General features: G+C 39.0%; 1 protein-coding gene across 2 annotated transcripts; it reads right to left on the minus strand.

Moving 5' to 3' along the window:
• Positions 1 to 6,156: 6,156 nt before the first annotated feature.
• On the minus strand, positions 6,157 to 12,298 carry SPRTN (SprT-like N-terminal domain). Of its 2 annotated transcripts, none has more exons than XM_053458493.1 (6): positions 12,211 to 12,298; positions 11,653 to 12,021; positions 9,912 to 10,011; positions 9,444 to 9,572; positions 8,884 to 9,154; positions 6,157 to 7,124 (listed from the first exon to the last, which is right to left on the minus strand). In XM_053458493.1, exons 2-6 carry the CDS (start codon positions 11,949 to 11,951, stop codon positions 6,427 to 6,429), a joined length of 1,497 nt encoding a protein of 498 aa, XP_053314468.1. In that variant the 5' UTR covers positions 11,952 to 12,021; positions 12,211 to 12,298; the 3' UTR covers positions 6,157 to 6,426. The 2 variants fall into 2 exon arrangements, with proteins under 2 accessions (XP_053314468.1, XP_053314467.1); XM_053458492.1 differs by having other exon boundaries at positions 6,157 to 7,127.
• Positions 12,299 to 18,831: the final 6,533 nt, after the last annotated feature.

Genomic DNA, 18,831 nt, shown 5'->3' on the forward strand with positions numbered 1-18,831 from the left:
AGATAAAATGACACTGAAAATTATGTAAAAACTGATTTATGTAATTATGGAGAAACCTGTATGAAAATGAGTAAATATGTATGTCAATGAAAATGTTTGTTTCCAGATTTTTTTTGAATGTTGCCATTAAAATGGCGCTGTAATGTGAAAGACTCAATAACTAAGCTGTGTTCCAAGTTCAAAAACTGCTTAAAGCAACCTGAAATACTTAAGACTAAACTAAACATTGTAAAGGACCAATTCTGTAAGAAAAAACAGCTTGGTCCTCGTCGGGGGAAAGTCTGGATGTTGTTTGGCCGTTCATAATGCATATATTTAGTGGAACGGATACTGTTTTTTAAAAATTTTTTATTTAATTGTTCTTTATTGCACGTTCCTGAGTTTGGTTCTTCTGATACAAAGAGTTGAAAGATTTCGGAGTGTGTGTATCCCACTGCCTGTGTGTGCTTGCACGGTTGACTGGATACTATAGTGCGCAGGATGAATTTCTGATGGAAGTGGATCACCTCACTGACATGGATCACAGAGCAAACACTGCTTACTTCATTTACATCAGTAGAGACTAATGGGAATGACTGCTTATTTGTCTGAAATGAAATGTTTGAGGTCATCTCAACTCATCTGCAAACTCCCTTTAGTGAATAAATCCAACAGTGATGATGCCCGATTTTTGGACCAGCATTCCTAACCGGAATCTTGATGTCATCTTAGTTTGACCCTGTGGAGTTTATTCGCTAAAGGGGGGTTACGTAGTAGAGTTGCAGTTTCATTTCACTGACTTCTGTTTGCATTACGGAAGGTCAAACCACTAGGGAGTGTGTACTCCAAGAGTAGCTTGGATGGCCCGGTAAAACACGTGTGTATTATAGGACTGAGCACTTTGCCATGCATAGGCTATTAAAATAGATTCATTCTGAGTTAGCACCGTGACTCTCCTACCTACTTTAGTGAATAAAACTTTTTTTAGAAATTACACCTGGGGACTCTTACACGCGGTATTACGCTTGCCGTAAACGTAACTGTAACATAAAGGCTATCAACTTGGCGTATCACTGTAGAATACAAACTAATGAGAAAGCAGGAATATGTTCTTCAATTTTCTTTGACTACTCTAGTAATTGTTTACACTTTTGACATATAGAGTGATACCCAAATTATATAAGCTTAAATTACTATTTTTGGGTTGTTTTTTTTTTTTTTTTAGAGAATGTATGCCGTGCACTGTAAAGCAAAGAATGTGTAATATTTAGTTAAAACCTGTGTGTTTTTTTCATCTGCTCCTTTCATAAAAATGCATTATGTATTCTTTACATTTTGTATATAATGTATATAATTTTTTTGGTGTTGCCAGGCATGTCCAGAATATCTGATAAAATTTGTATAATTTTTATCCTTCTAGAAATATATCTTGAAGATAAATTTATATTTGCATTCATGTTACTGTAACAAGATGTAATGGAAGTTAACACTGGTGAAATGCTTCTGAGAAACTTTGCCCACGACATACAAAAATAACAGACCTCTGATGTTCCAGGAGTACCGTTATATCACTGTAGATAGAGGTGTGTGTGTGTGTGTAGCATGAAATCAATCCAATGTACTTTTTTTGGCTTATTTACATTTTCCTTAAATTACAATAACTTTTCATACAGCCTGTGTTTCCCAGATGTAAAATGATATGTGACTCCTCAGACATGTACATTTGTGTAAGGAGAACGTTTAATAAATGCTACGTGCTTATATCACTGGTGTTTTGCGCCCGTCTTCATTTGTCCAAAACATCCAGTTTCCCAACTCAAATCGTCACTTAATGTTACCATTTTCACTGTACATATTTCCACATAACAAACATCCAATTTGGGCTGTCAATGGACTGGGTGCTATTTAATCTGAATTCTCTGTTCCAGGCTAACAAGTATTTTTTTTTTTTTTTTTTTTTAATGGCTTCTTCATAGCAGAGAGATTGAAGCCCTGAAATGCTTACATGTGGAAACTGACAATTCTTCCATGGATCTGGGTGACATGACACACCTGATCATCTGGGTGACATGACACACCTGATCATCTGGGTGAGGAAGAATTCTTTAACTTCCACCGGAGATATATTGCAGTAATCCTTCACAAAATGATTGAATTAACATTTCCACATTAAAATCGGATATGATATACCCAGCATTTGCTTACTGCAATCTCACAGGATTTTCTTTTATTTTTTCATCTTATGCACAGTATCTGAGCCCTTTGACTGCTAAGAACGTCTTGTAGTATGTTATGCTTATGTTGATTAGGGAAATAATAATGGATTATCCTTACTCAATTTTCAAAAACCATCTCTAGTTCCCCCCCCACCACCACCGTATGCCATACAGAGCAATAGGCAAGGCACTCTCTTGGTTACAAAACATAAACACAATAGGTCATTAGAATTGATGTAGGAATGGTGCCAGATGCAAATCAAAAACCTCAAGGCTTACAATTAAGTGCTTTTGTGAACAAAATGCAGAATGTGGCATTTTTACACATTTTGACGAGAGATGAGGTAGGGTAAGAAGTTTTGAGGTCCCTCCTCTGAATACTTCAGGTTCTTGAAAAGACATCTGACAGCTGAGTGTGGAGGTGTTTTTTAGTAGACGAGTCCTAGGTAGGTATAGGTACTATAATAGTATGGAATAGTATGGAAGTCAAAACAAGCTTAAGGGAGAACATGGATGTAATACTAGAACTGCATGTAGTAGGTTGACCCTCAGTGGAAGCAAAATGACTGCACTCAAAGCCTGCCGAGTTCTGAGTACCAGTCTGTATGATGGTACAATCTGTTTTACTGAGGCCATGTCCATCTTCATTTTTTGCTGAGTACAGCAGGAATGAACAGTTTATTGGTGTAAAACATACTCATATATCCACAGAACTGCATTAACATAAATTAACAGATACATGTATTCAACCCAACCTTTAATCCCCCTGAAACAACTGAAAAAAGCGCTGTAAAGTGAAAAGAAGCTTCAAACCAATACTCAGGGCAATCTCCCTTAAATCACCCAAGATACAGGAAAAACAACAAAAATGAAAAAAAATTCATTCCCCTGGCAGCAATCCTATTGATGGGATTAGTAAAACAATGGAGTTCCTACCTGTGCTATCTTTGTTTGACAGCCAGGCTGGAGCCATCTCTGAGTATCTTGGGGCCCTGCATGACAGGTCACTCGGTCACACATACAAAGGCAACATTTTTCAGAGGAAACACTGTTAATGTTAAATTCATGTTCTTTTTTTTATTACAATGGATGCAATCTACCATTTTTTTTTTATTAGTTCTTGTTCGGGTACATTTCTCCCTACATAAATGAATGTATGAGCAGTTTGGCATAGTAACATATAGTTTCATTACATGAAAAAAATGCATCATATTCTGAGTTCATATCTTTAGGTTTCCTCGTTTCTAAGTGGAAGACCCAGTAAACCTCTCGTTGATACAACCTATTGTATCTGTCACATCCTCAATGTGACTTTTTTCCATTTTTTATACTTTGCTAACAAAAATATTGCAAATTAGTTGAAAGCCAACTTAAGGGGATACGTGTTTGTTAATCCTTATATCAGATAACACGTTCCCATGATGTTTTCTGACGCTCCTTGGTGTACGTCCCACATACTGTGCTTGGCATTTTAAACATCTTATTATATACATTAATTGTGCAACCAAATACATGATATAAGTTTGTATGGGAAAAACCCCCTAGCATTATAAGAGGATTTGTAAGTACCGAATTTACCCGATTATAAGATGACCCCCCCAAAAAATTTGAATATTAATTTAGGGAAAAAAAGAAAATGCCTGAATATAAGACTACCCTTATGTAAACTATTTTTTCGTATTTAATTAAAACTATGATTGAGAAAAATGAATTTCTTGTTTTTATTTCCTTTTATTTGCCAACCTGCCCCTCAGTTATGCACATCTGCCCTCCAGAAATGCCGTATACCCCCTTATATGCCTTTTAACCACCTATTTGCCACTCTGCCCCAGAAATGCCTTTTAATCCCCTGTATTGCCAAATGGCAATAGGTTCGGATACGCCTTTAAAGAAGGTCATTCAGGTTGAATAAATGGATAAATATGGTTTTATTGATAGATGCTATGATAGATAATGATATTATTGCATGAACACAATCTTATCAAGTATTCACAAATCACAAATCTGATCAGAACAATCGATTATATACTTACATCACCGAGAGGCTAGCACGTCATCTGTCATCCTCGGGAAAGTACCAACACTGTACAGGCGTGCACTCCTATACAGGTAATCGAGGCTTTTGACTAATCGGGATCCTCCTGCTTTTATACACAAATTTACGTGTATTGGCCTTGTGTTGTTTACTGCACGAGTTACAACCTTGTGAGTGGCCAACTCCCAAGGATATAAACCATAAAGTTACAAGACGCTTCAGACAATACGGCCAGTATGCCTGGTACTTGCTACTCTTTGTTCTGATTATATTTGCAGATATTTTGTTCTTGCTTTCTAATAAAACAGCTTGTTCTTGCTAACACAAACAATTCTATGATTTGCACATTAGGTTACAAAGAATCACTCATCAAATTTATCTACACACCCCCTATATGCCACTCTGCCCCAGATATGCCTTTTAACCCCCTATATGCCACTCTGCCTCCCTGACATGCCTTTTAACCCCCATGTGCCACTCTGCCTCCAGAAATCCCTTATAGCTCCCCCATATGCCACTCTTACCCCCTACCCCCCCGACTTACCAGTCCTCCGTGGTAGACTTGTCCTCTTCAGATTGCCTGGTGTCAGGTGGGGGCAGCCGGTGGACGTCTGGCTTCTAAGACCGAGCAGTGGAAGGTCATGTGATGCCAGTGCGCTGTTGTAGAAGCCCCAGTGGAAGTGCCAGCAGCAGCAGAGGTTACCAGAAAGGAGGATCCAGGTCCCCTGCAGGACCTCTATTTGAGGTCTGATTATAAGACCACCCTCAAATACGCTCTGAAAAAAACTTGTCTTATAATCGAGCAAATGCAGTATTTCCCTTTATAACAAATGTATACAGGGCCATCCCGACAATGGAGCCGAGTGGGGCAACCGCTCCAGGCGGCACTTTGCCGCCCCAAGCCCTTTTTTTTTTAAAAAAAAATAATTTTAAAACGAAAGAGAAAGGGGTACTGACCACTCAGCGCCCCCCTCTCTCTCCTCTGCGGCGAGTCTCCCTGTTCGGTCTTGGTGCCGGCTTGTAATGCTGAGTGCCGGAATGTTTCCGGCGCTCAGCATTACAAGCTGGCACCGAGACCGAGCAGGGAGACTCGCCGCAGGACTGCTGAAAGGTAAGTACAAGGGGGGGGAGGAAGGGTAGATAAGGGGGGGGGGGTGGCATTTTAAAATTCGCCCCAGGCGGCATTTTGCCTTGGGCCGGCCCTGAATGTATAATTGCCACACAGTGGGCTTGGCCTGATCTGTGTACGCCTGTCAGATAAGGGAATGCTCAATTTGTTCTACCATACATTTTACTTAGCTGAACATTTCTTCCCATCTTATGTTGCCCAATGTGTCATTAGCTTTCATCTCAAGTTTTTGTCACACCAAGTGAATACCGCAAACTTCACCCCCTCAAACCTTGTTTAGTATGAGCCTTAAGTGTCTCGCTAAACCTTCCTCTAACTTGGTTGAAAGTATTTACACTATAAATACTACACTGCAAAACTCTGAAAATCTACGTACCTCTGATCCTGCAGGTGGGGACTAGATTGTGCATGGGTTAAGAGTATGGGCATGCTCACTGCTATAGAAGGTACATGAATGAATGCATTGAATACTGAGAGCCTTGGGTTCGTCTATGGTACTCCCATCAAAAAATGGGCCACATTGCTACTTTCCTTAAAAAGTTTCTGTAACGCTCCCCCCTTATCTACAAAAATCCTGCCTTTTTTTCCATGGATGTTTATTCCTCTCAGTAAGGGCTTTCCTATAATAGACAATAGAATACAGCAATCTTTTGTTTGGCAATCACCCAAAAAGCTTGTATATTGCCGCTGTATTAATTATTCCTCCAGTTGATATTTCAATGGTAACAACCCAACACCAATGGTGCTATGATCATTATCTACTTATCAACAAGTAGTAAAAGACTTAGTACATCATATGAATCTATAAAACATTTATTGCAAAATACAGATAAAAACACGCAAGACAAACACATTAGCAGGGTGACAGACACCCTCTCTTTTATAAAAAGAACATTATATTAAGACACATTCTGATCATACAGCTTAATTTGTTCACCTGAGAATTTTTTGGGATGCAAACTTATGTGCATAGCATCAGAAAGCTTTTAGTAATATATTAAATATTTTAAAATATTAGCACCTTTTATTATAAAACAGCTATGTAATATTAATAAAAATCATTATGTTTAACAGGCTGCTAAGCAGGCGTCTAAGTGGTCATTTATTTTTACTTCAAGAACTTCAGTTCTACAAATGGGGCAGCTGACTTTCATACTTTGGCTGTTAGAACTGGAAGTCATTATAGAAGTTGATCCCGTAGCATTATTAACATTTGGCATAACTCCACCATTTGTAGTGTTGTTTCTGGAAGTTTTCATGAAAAAGTCATCCAGTGTTTTTTTGTCATTCATTCTTGGTCTCTTAGTAGGCTGCACATGACCTTCGTCATGGTTTGATCCCTGGGAAGCAGAAGGGAAGCTTGTAGATGAACTTGGTATTGCAAAGGAAATTTTCTTCTGTTTCTTATTAGAAAAGAAAAAGTCATGAGTTGACACATTCTGAACTGGTTTGTTGCCATTTCCCATAAGTTTTATAGGGGATCCATCAACACTTATGAATGCTTTGGTGTTTGCAACAGAGATTTTTGGTACAGTAGCCTTTGAATTTGTGTTGTTTTTAACTTGATTCGGTATGGATGGCTCACGGGTGGTAATTGTGCTGATGGACGATCTGTGCGGTGAAGACTTGTTTCCATCTGTTGAAGTATTTTTAATGCTCTGTACTTTAGGAGGGACAGCTGAATTTGTGGACTCAACAAGTTTATAGCCAACGCCACTAAAAGGAATGACTGTGCGAATATCAACTCCTTTTAAGTTACTTTTATCTGCTGGAAAGAGCAAAATGAAAAAAAAAATATTAAATACATAAAAAAGAAACAAAAATACACTATCTATAAATCAACACGGATTTTCCCATCTCTGTATTTACACAGTTTTGATAGCCGCATAGATATACTACACACACACACACAAACATCCCTATAGATACTCAGTAAAATGTTGGTAGGACCAAATTTGTGGTTCGCAGAGTCATTTAGGAGGCCTGACATGCTATGGGTGAATGCACCAGTAGTACTGGATCCTTCCCATCCTCCTTCGACACATGCCTCCATCTTTCCACAAGAACAGAACTGAACCCCAAACAAACTAACCAAACGACTGCAACATTCATCCAGCAACTCCACCAGCTCCTCTCCATAACCTCTGCTTTCAGTCTTTCCAAATGGACCGATTCTGACACACACACACGATCTGGTTTTCTACAGATCATGCTTCCACTCTGATTTCTCTTGATTTCCCTTCCCTACCCTTTTTCCTGACCATCACCCTTCTAGCTTTTTCTCCTATACAACCCTCTGCCAATCACTGCTATGTTAACCTCATATCCATAGGCAACTGCCAGACTGTATCCTTCCCCAGCATTGCCCCGGTTACCTTAGACTACCCTCGACACCAACCTTAGCAAACAAAAAGCCTAGCTAAGACTTCATACAAATGTATGCTATGCTTTCACAACTGTACTCTCTCTCTTGCTAAACACCACTATTTCTCCACTTTCATAATCTTCCCTTTTTTCCACCCATGACTCCCTTCTCTGTCCCACCACACCCACACCCCTCAACACCCACCATATTGGCACTAGAGCAAAACGGGGATTAACAGGGATTGGATGTCACTTTTCTGAAACATCCATCATCCCCACATGAAATGCTTTCCCCCTATAAATGGAGCTGCCATTTTTTCTTTCTTCCTCAAACCCAAAAGCCTATCCCCTTGACCCTATCCCTTCACACCGCTCTCCCTTAGCCACCTATCTTCTGGAACCGCACCAACAACCTTTAAGCATACTCTAAGGCCATTCATATCTTTCTTAGATCCCACTTCTTTCAGCAACTGACTCCTTAAAGGTCGTCCCCTTTTGCCCCTAAGTTGCTAGAGCAGATTGTGTACAAACAATTAACTAGCTTTCTCCTCTCATTCCCCCTTGGCCCTCTTCAGTCTAATTTCAGACCCATTCACTCTACTAAAAACAGCTCTAACAAAAGTACCAAATGACTTGCTCTTTGCCAAAGACAGAGTCACTTCTGCAGGTATACAAGATATGAGATCCAGGAGAAAGCTATATCTAATAATTCATTGCGTCACGTTCTCAGGCAAGGCATCTTCACCTCCTCCACTATGTAGCCGCCCCAAAACAGTTTTGGCTTGCAGTATCACCTATAAGATGATGCTGCTGCTTCCCTGATCTCCTTCTCTCATGTCCCGCGTATTACCAACTGCTTGTCTGCTATTTCTTCTTGGACTTCACAACACTATCTGAAATGTAATCTTTCCAAAACTGAACTCATAATCTCCACCCCAGTGTTTACACTAGGATAGTGTTGTATGGCTGGCCTACGGCAATCATTTGCACTTTCACCTCTTGTTTAAGCCAGACCTCTCTCAACTTTTGTTTCCAAGTCCAAATTTTTATGTGATGTGATACGTATTATGCCCTGCTTACAAACGGCGCAATATACAACAGTCAATTATAAATTATTTATAATCATAAATACTGAAATGGTTACATAGTAAACATCTTACCTTTTACATCTGATGGTTTGGTTGGTTGAGAATGAGAGGACTCATTCTTCCTTTTCCCTTTCTGTCCATAGTTTTCCGGCTCTTTAACTTTTAGAAATGTCCCTCCGCAGGTACGCTGATGTTCAGACCACCAAGGATCAAGAGACGATGGTGCCCTGTTCATTGCACGTTTGACATAACCAAAATATGGTTTCCTTGTCTTACAAGGTCCATTACATAGCCACCAGTGTTTTCTGTATTCATCAACTTCATCATGGAAATTGTGATAAACCTAAAACAAAAAACATGGTGATATCCAATACAAAGATTGTGCAATCACATGGCTCTGATTGTACCCACAATCATTGACAATAACCACAATTTAATTATAATGTACCATTTGCAAACTGATAGCACTGCATGCTGGTGCACATTCATGAACAGAAAGAAACAGAAAGCACAGTAACCTGTTAAAATATGTTAAGTACAACAACCCACCCTATGAAATTGTTGGACAACACTTTGTCAAATGTACAGATCATAAAATTATTAATAGAGTACTCTCATGTTTATAAACTTACCGATATGTTAGAACCAGTGAGGCTGTTTATACGCGTCATATGTTTGCAAAACTCTGGGCCATGGGAGTCATGATCTTTATTGTTGTGTGTGACGAAGAGAAGTGCATGGATCATTTCATGGAGAAGTGTCTGTTACATACAAAAAAATGCAGAAATTAAGTACTAATACTGGATTTTATAGAAAGAGAGAAACTAAAAAAAAATCAATGCTTCCTAAATATTTACCAACGTTAAAGTGAAACGGTCACACAATTTCTCAAATCCAAAATTTTAACCATTCATATAACAATAATTAAAAAGCAACACATTATTTTTGCTTAAAGAATATTGAATCAATTCAACCTAGGTGATCAACAATTCTTACTTCATCAAGCACCACTACAATAGATATTGCATCTCTACCAGGTTTTTATAGCCTTGGGTGTTAAATGTTCTTTTTAAGGATTTGCGATAAGCTCTAAAACTTACTTCTACAAGATCTTTCCTTGGTCTCAGTTTCAGTAATGGTTCACTTAGGCGTATAGAACACAAACCTCCTCTTCCTTCATAGCTACAAACTCCAGCACATCTGTAATGAAAATAAATCCTCAATGCACACATTTCAAAAAAGTGAATTCTTATCAATCTTAAAAAATAAACAAACAGAAAAAAACAATACCTAAATCAAAGTATGGACATGGTTATATTAAATGCAAAAGCAAATCTAAATGTTTCTTAAAGTTTTTGAAAGGGATAACAATCATCATACGATTCAAAAACAATGAAGCACTATCATGACGATAGAAGATATTTTTACCGAGTGCCTTCACCAACTATTAAAAGGTGCTGTTCCACATAACCAAAAATAATTACAGGCTTCACACTCCAATAGTGAGTATACGGTGCTGGTATGAACACATACTAAACGGCTGAAAAAAAACAGCGTAATGCATTTCATGCCTTAGATTGCGCTTATTCATAAGCTTATGAGTCAATTTTACAAGCACAGTTGGAACATTTTGCTTCTATAACGTGTGGTTTTTTTGTGATTAAAGCTTGACAACAAATAACATGACAGGTTTGCTAGGGCTTATCTGCTAAACATGGTGGGCAGTTCAGTAAATGGGACAGCACTTTTAACACTGTAGGCAAAACACTTGAGCAAGTCTGATCACAGGAGGGTTGGTCAGACTTACAAAATTATAACAAACTATACTTTCAAAACATACATGATCTCTTCAAAGGGAAACTCCACCGTACACATTTTGGATTACAACATAGGATATAACATAGTATGTCTAGCTTTCGGTTTGATATTTGCTCTTCACACACTAGCAACCAATGGAACAGTTTCAAACTCTACATCACAAGCAATTTTTTTGTACAGGGATTTTTGACAGTCCGACAACTAGAGAAGTCAAATGTATTCCTGAAGTTTCTACTCAGCGTGGTTATAAAAACCCTAAACTGCAAGTGAATTGAGGAGAGTTTAAATATTTAAAGACGTCCCATGATTTGTTTTTTCTCTTTGATTATATATTACAGGGCTGTATATAGGGATATAAGTTATCAGTGAAGAAGGAAAAAGGGGTTTATCTTATTTTGCTCTAAATAACTTACTTTACCTGCAGACCCGGAGGCTGCCATTGTTGTCAGTCATCTGATATTTTGGGTGACTTTCTCTGCTCAAACACCACACTGAGCTGATTTGTTTATGGCAAAGCTAAGTATCCCCTTGTTCATTATACTTCAGTCAGTATCCAGCTGGATGATTAACAATAAGCCACTGTATTGTTTACAACTGGCTGTATGAAAAGGAGTCAGGGTATTTGTCTAGCAGCCTGGGTTAAGATAACCCAGCTAGGACACATACCAGTTGAAAAACAGCAAAAAAGAATAATAAGCTTGTTATCATTAGAAATAGGATTTAGACAAACTGGGCCAGCACACTAAAATACGTGGATTAAAGGTAAATCTAATGCCTCGAGGGCTTATGGGCCATTAAAACTGGATATTGGCCCAATAAAAGGGGCTTCCAAGGAGCAATACTTTCATACCATTTTTTAATGATTAACTGGGCTTTATTTGAAACCCATAAAAATAAATTCTGGCATCTGTATTACTCGGTGTCCCTTTCTTTCAGTAATATGTACGTTTGTCAGTAAAGTTATAAAGAATATATATATATATATATATGAAATATACCCATCCTTAAGACCCCCAGACTCACAGTGTCATCCTTGCACTCCATTTCACCTCTACCCCAGCCAATTTTCCCCAAAAGAACATGTCATTAAACTGCAGAAACAATGCTCGGATATCAGGAATCGGATCCAGCAGCTCCCAAGATGGATCCACCACAGACATCGCCTTTGAGCTCGTAGAAAGTGCAGCGGGGGTGGCGGACTTCCGGGACACGGTGTGGATGATTTCGGGGCTGTCATCTTCGTACACTTCCCACGAGGGCCCTGCCAGCTCCCGGTCATATTCCTCTTGTAACCGGAGGGCTAGTAAGAAGTCTTCAGCCATAGTCACGTCTCACGGGCAGAGGCACCGAACACTAGTGATCAGCGGAGAAGATCAAAAAGCCAAAAGGACCCTTGGAAGCGACAAACACATTACAATAAATCAGAAGCACGAAAAACATAAACATCAATCAGCTGTCACAACACAGGCGCAAACACAAAACTTTGCAAAAAAAAAAATCACAACCTAACAAACGCAGAAACGTTCAATAGTCCACCACTGATGAGTTCCATTTTTTAAGCTATGGCTACATCATACCTACCAATCATTCCGTAATTCCCCGTTGCTGAATAACGTCTCAAATTGACCGAGAGAAAAAAAAAATAACCACGCTTCCGCTCATGCGCCTGTGGCGCTCTACGCATGCGCATCCGACCCTGCCTGGCGCAACCATTGCCAATGCCCTGACTCTGGCGTGTAGCGCTCGTTCTCTTTACTGATGTATGTGCTAAAGCTAGATTCTCAAAACAGTTATGTACATTCGTATTGGTTTCCACTTTTTGTTCAGCCCTTAGCGGGTCACTTGGGAGACAACACTCAAGGGTTTCATAAATGAATGTTAATGTCACAAAATATTTGTCTATTGAATAAAACCTATATTCATTCGAATTTGTATATTGTTGATGTATTTACATTAGAATAATAACTTATTTCCTCTCTTGTTTTCAAAATGACATAATTCACATAATTACATAATTATAAAAAGACTAGTTTGATTTTTTGGGGAAAAACAGAATGTTAGTTATAACTACAGGAACCGGTATGTCCTGCTTGAAAAGCTACATGACAGGTTTCTACCTCCTGCTCTTTCCTGACAATCCTTTTCAGGAGTTCTAAAAGTTGTTGATTAGAGTCCTAATTTTGACAGCATATTAATATTATTCTGCTTATAATAAGTGTTGTGTTTTAGGCTGAAATGGAACATGTTTTGTAATTTTCATTTATTTTGTTAATTGCAGTACAAACGTCGGTGGGAGGTCCCGTTGCCGTCGGTCCCACTGACGTCAGGGGCGTTCCCGCTGTTGTTAGGGGCATTCCTGCTGACAGCAGCAGGAAACACCCCCATTTAAAGTAAAAATGGGCGGGGAGCGGGGCGTGTCAAGATCCCGTAACCCGGAGGATTCTCTTGACCAGGAGAACCGGAGAAGCAGCGATCACCCGGCCAGAGCCAGCCTTAAGTGTTCTGGCGCCCTGTGCGGACTACCCCTCTGGCGCCCCCCATCCCAAAAAAAAAAGAAAGGAAAAAAATCTCTCCCCTCTGCTCCTTCTCACTATCTACCACCTCTGCCCCTTCTCACTGCCTTCCCCCCTCTGCCCCTTCTCACTATCTACCCCCCTGCCCCTTATCACTATCTACCCCCTCTCCCTATCCTTACTTACCTTGTTGCCGGAGTCCTGTGGTGGGAGCGGGAGGCGTCTGTCTTCCCGCTCTGCCGCGGTGCACGCTTCACAGCTGTGCGCCAGAATAATTCCGGCGCTCAGCATGAAACGCGGGCACCGCGACGGAGTCACGGAGAGTGAGGGGCGCCGAGCGGATGCTGAAAACTTCACGAGCGACCACTTGGCACCCCTGCCCGGGACTTAAATTAAAACACCATTTTTTTTTTGTTTTAACAGTAAAAAAAAAACTAAAAAAACCCCGGCCGCACAGGTCGCACACCCCTAAGGCCGGGCCTGCACCTGGCAATCTCCGGGTCAAACCCGTAGAGTTCCCAGGTGTGGCTGCACCCCTTCTGAGGAATTCGCTTCCTTGTTTCGTGAGACTTTCTCCCTCAAAGGCAACTTTTAAAAGCTCTCTGAAAACCCACCTTTTTCAAGAAGCATACAGCCTTTCCTCCCAATACTCTCAGCTATCATCATAATCAAGCAATCCGAACGATCAACAACTTCAACAGATCATCCAGATCCGATCAACTCATCCCCATCCAAGCAGTCCTCTCCTATTGTTTCACTTCTACCCAACCACAGAAAATAAAGTTTTGTTTTTTGGGCCTCATTAATACAAATGGACAGTCGAGATAAGGTATGCAATCATTAGGGGATTGGAAAAGTAAGATGGGGTAGAGAGGGTTGTAGATGGAATGACAGAAGGAAGAAGGGCAGAGCTATCATCACAGTGAAGGGATGGATAATTAAATTTTCATTTGAGATTATTCTTTCACTTTTTAGATAGTTTTCACTTTTCCTATTAAAGAGCTATGTCACTTCCCCAGGTATTTTCCTTTGTGTCTTTACAAAATGCAGAGATTGTGTTTTACAACAAAGGGAACTATTGGATAATAACTGTTCCTCTGTTACGGGCGTTCATAGCACCTTTTCTCATTTACTGTCCCTGTTTTCCTTAAATATGATCGCCATTGCGTTGGAAAATACTGTTTAGTGTGCCTTTTATGAGAGTTCAGCAATTTAGCAAGTGCTGCCCTATATATGCCAGCAGCACGAGTGCATGGGATGCCAACACTAGTAAATGTTAGAAATTATTCAAATGGCAACGGGAACACTATGCCTGAGTATAGGGCAATTATTTTAGCACTTTATGAAATAAATCAAATAAAGGAACACTAACAAGTTAACTGTACTTTGGAGTCTATTTAGCATGGACTTCGTACATTGTAGCACAAGCAAAGTGATGCATTTTTTAAGCAGAGGTTGGAAAGTGAATCTAATTTCCTCATCCTTAACCTGATCCCATGAAAGCAGCCAGTGTAATTCAGTATATCACCCTTGTATTCATAATAAGTACACACATGTGAGTTAAGCTCACACTGAAGACTTAAACAGAAGTTTAATTTTCCAATCTATTAAAAAAATAGTACATGTGCCAATTTACATTCAATAGAATATTTTGAAGATTGAGACTTGGTATAAGATCTTCATAAAGTACATGCAACGGGTTCCCCAAGAGAGCTGTAGCAACTCCCAGAGATCACCCACATGTATCCTCCTGTTGTCCCTGAAATCCCTCCCAGCATGCACACCTTGGAACCCTGCCATGTGTATCCAATAAGTAGACAAAACTACCTTGAACTGAGTACAGCAGGAATGGACATTTTATTGTTGTTAAGCATAGCCTCATATATCCACAGAACTGCATTAACTTAGACAAACAGATACATGTATACAACCCAACCTTCAATTCCACTGGCAGCAATCCTATTGATGGGATTAGTAAAACAATGGAGTTCCTACCTGTGCTATCTTTGTTTGACAGCCAGGCTGGAGCCATCTCTGAGTACCTTGGGGCCCTGCATGACAGGTCACTCGGTCACAGTACACTATATGACCAAAAGTATGTAGACACCTGACAATCACACCTACTGTATATGAGCTTGTTGGATATTTCATTCCATAACCACGGGCATTAATATTGAATGACCCCACCACCAGCACAGCCTCCACTCTTCTGGATAGGCTCTCAACAAAATGTCATCACTCAAGAGAATACATTTCCATTGCTCCAGAGTCCAGTGGCAGTATGTTTACATCACTGTAGCTGACACTTGGCATTGCGCATTGGCTTGTGCACAGATGCTTGGCCATGGAAACCCACTCCATGAAGTTCCTGACACATAGTGCTTATGCTTTTCTTTTTTTCTTCTTCTAACTTTTATTGTAGACATAAATTATTACAATATTTTTGGATAGTAAACGGTAAATAACAGCAATCAGAACTTCCGTAGACTGTGGCAAGTCTGCTTATTTAAAAAAAGCATCTATCAATAATCGGCATTTAAGTTTTGTCCCTGAAGAACAAAAACCATATATAGTATTTAACAAATGACAAATCAGAGAGAAAAAGTTAGTATGGAAAAGTGGCATTGGTGGTGGTGTAGGCTTGATCCAGTGGTGGAGGATTGTGTAACCCCAAACTATTATATCTCTTTCACCAAACTTTACAGTAAGCACAATGCATTTACAGTAAGTATGTAGTGTTCTCCTGGCATCTCCTAAACACAGATTCATCCATCAGACTTCCAGATAGTGAAGCGTGATTCATCACTCCAGAGAAGACGTACCAGTGGTGGTATGTTTACACCACTCTAGCTGACACTTGGCATTGCACATAGTCATCTTTGGCTTGTGTGCAGCTGCTCGGTCATGGAAACCTATAACATGAAGTTCCATGGACATCTTTGTGATATCCCATCCATGGCATGTGCCGCAAGATTATATTCCTGGGATTTTTTGTTCTTTTTATATAATTTATTTAATGTTTACCTCCTGAATAAACTTGGTAATCCCAGGGAAATTTGTAAGTGATAGTACATCTTGAAAAAGACGTTTTAACCGTTTGTTTGTTGCTATTCTGTGTTTTTTGCATATAGGATTGTGCAAAACTCATTGTAAGTGTCTCTTCACAATTCACAATATATGTACAGTGATATTGTGCCATTGAATCTTTTTATTATTATGTATTCTAGAACCATGGAATTAAATAACTGTTTTTGATGAACTCATTTTTGATGAAACATTCCATTGCTCACTTTGAAGGGTTAAATACACAGTACTATTTTGGTTTATTGTATTTTTTCCCTTTACATGTATTTGTGCCCCTGCTTTTGAATGTGAATGTCAGCATTAATAACCGATATATTTCCACAATGGAAAATCAAATAGATATATATATTCTTGTATGTTTTTGATTAATATGTCTTCATGTGTGATTAGATAATAGTGCAATAATGTTGTATTTTGTTTAACTTGAGTGGGAAAGTAAGTGGCTTATGGGCCAAGATTGCAGTGGTAGGAATATGTATCCAGTGCCAGGTGTAAGCATCTGGCTTCATTCTGGTCATCCGTGGGAACCATTTAGTCATGCTCCACATTTCACACATGTTCTCGCCCAGAAGATTCACATAAGTTATCTGAAACATTTTTGAACAATTATACACTATATCGTCTGAAATGTTTAAAAATAAAAAAAGCCAGCCTCAGCACCCATGATCCATGACCGTGGCTGACTAATTTCCAAGATCAGTATGCAAAACATTTTACAGATAAATGTAAGCAATATAATGATAGGTGATACTTAAGAGTCTTTTTAAAAAAAGTTTAATGAAAGCTTATATTTAAGAGTCTCAGTAAAAAAAAAGTTAAATTGTTTTACTTCATTTTAATAGAACTAAAGCACTGTAAAAAAGTATTTGCCTCAATTTCATCTATTTTGGCATGTTTGTCACACTTAAATGCTTCAGATCAAACTAATATTAGACAAAGATTACCCAAGTAAACACAATATACAGCTTGAAATAATTTAATATAGAGAACAAAAAAAATACAGCTATCCACACCTATCTGGCCCTAAGTTATTGCCCTTTAGTTACTTAATCGACCAATTAACCAAATGGAACGCATGATTGGGTTCAATTTCACTAGACACATCCAGGCATGATGTACTGCACTAAACCTCGATTATACGCTGAAAGTTTGGCCTATAATCGGCCCAATACAGTATTTGTGCAGCAATATCTGCACAGTGATACCACCCATGCATCTGTTTGTCAGGTTGTTTGGGGCCTTAAAGGCCACATTTGGGACATGCACATTTCAGTTTTTCAATTTGGAATTTTGACATCTGGTAATTCCTTCATGTCCTATGTGGGACATCTTTGAAACTAGTCAATTCAATTTAGCCCTGTCAAACCATATATTTTTGAAAAGTAGCCCACCCAGGGAATTTCAAATGGTGGTAGTTTAACACTTTTCATGCACTAATTCTACCACCAGCCTTTGTCAATCTTTGCGTGTGTTTTTTCACACGCATTGTACTTTATAGCTCGTGGTATATGTCACTGCCAAACAACCACAATGCATAGAGTTTACCTCCTTGGTAAAGATTGGTGGTAAAATGGCTGCATGAAAAGTGTCAAAATACCCCAGGATGAATACCCTGGGTTGTCTTCTTTTCAAAAATAAGTACATGTGTGTGTGGGGTGGTGCTTCAGGGATTCATGAAAGATATCAGTGTTACAATGTCACTATTTCTAATTTTGATAAAGAAATGGTTTTGAAAATACAATATGCTTTTTGTACTTGCAAAAACAATAAAAAAAAAACTGTGGGCATTTCTAAACTTTTCTTCATTAGCTTTTGTAGATGAGTAAAAAAATATGTAATTCAATTTTTCACCATTTTTTATTATAGTAAATTAGATGATATGATAAAAAGGTTATCTAAGGAAAACCCTTTTTGTCCTGAAAAAAAATAATATACCGTAATTGTGTGAGTTACTAATGAGAAAGAAGAAAATTACAGCTAAACACAAACACTCCAGAAACAGCCTTGGTCTCAAAGAGTACAAAAATAAAAAAAAAAACAGCTCGGTCCTTAATGGGTTAAAAACGGCATTTTACGTTTACTGCCTTGGATGATATATTATACACAAACAGATGTATTTACCATTGGGCTGCCCTATCTGCCTCCTCCACGGTGGGCATCTTAAGACCTATGTGATCACTCACTGGTAGTGTGCAGCTTTGTTGTACTTCTGTTAAGGAGGGAGTGGCAGGGGTTAATACCGACAAAGGCATTGCCATCTTAGTAAGTACTCATAGAATTAATGCTATGTCCAAAAAAGTAGTTTAATGCTACTTGTCTGTCCTTAGGGCTCCAGTTGAGGGTTTTTTCAACCTAGTGTTGCAAGTTGGCTTCTGGGATGGTAGGGAATATTTCTCTGGGTTTTGCATTGTGCATTTCTAAGGAAAGTGAGGGTAACTCCACTCTTTTTCAGTGGGACACAAATCTCATACTCCCTCGCCATAACAAACGTTGGTAGGAATTCAGAAGGCGGATATGAACTTCATGATTAAGGTGTAGTGAGTAGAAAGATTTTTTTTCCTTGGATAAGAAAAATCCTTTCCCTGGCCCTAACCATATCATTTGG

Source organism: Spea bombifrons, chromosome 3 (assembly GCF_027358695.1).
Source record: "Spea bombifrons isolate aSpeBom1 chromosome 3, aSpeBom1.2.pri, whole genome shotgun sequence".
NCBI classification, from domain to species: domain Eukaryota; kingdom Metazoa; phylum Chordata; class Amphibia; order Anura; family Pelobatidae; genus Spea; species Spea bombifrons.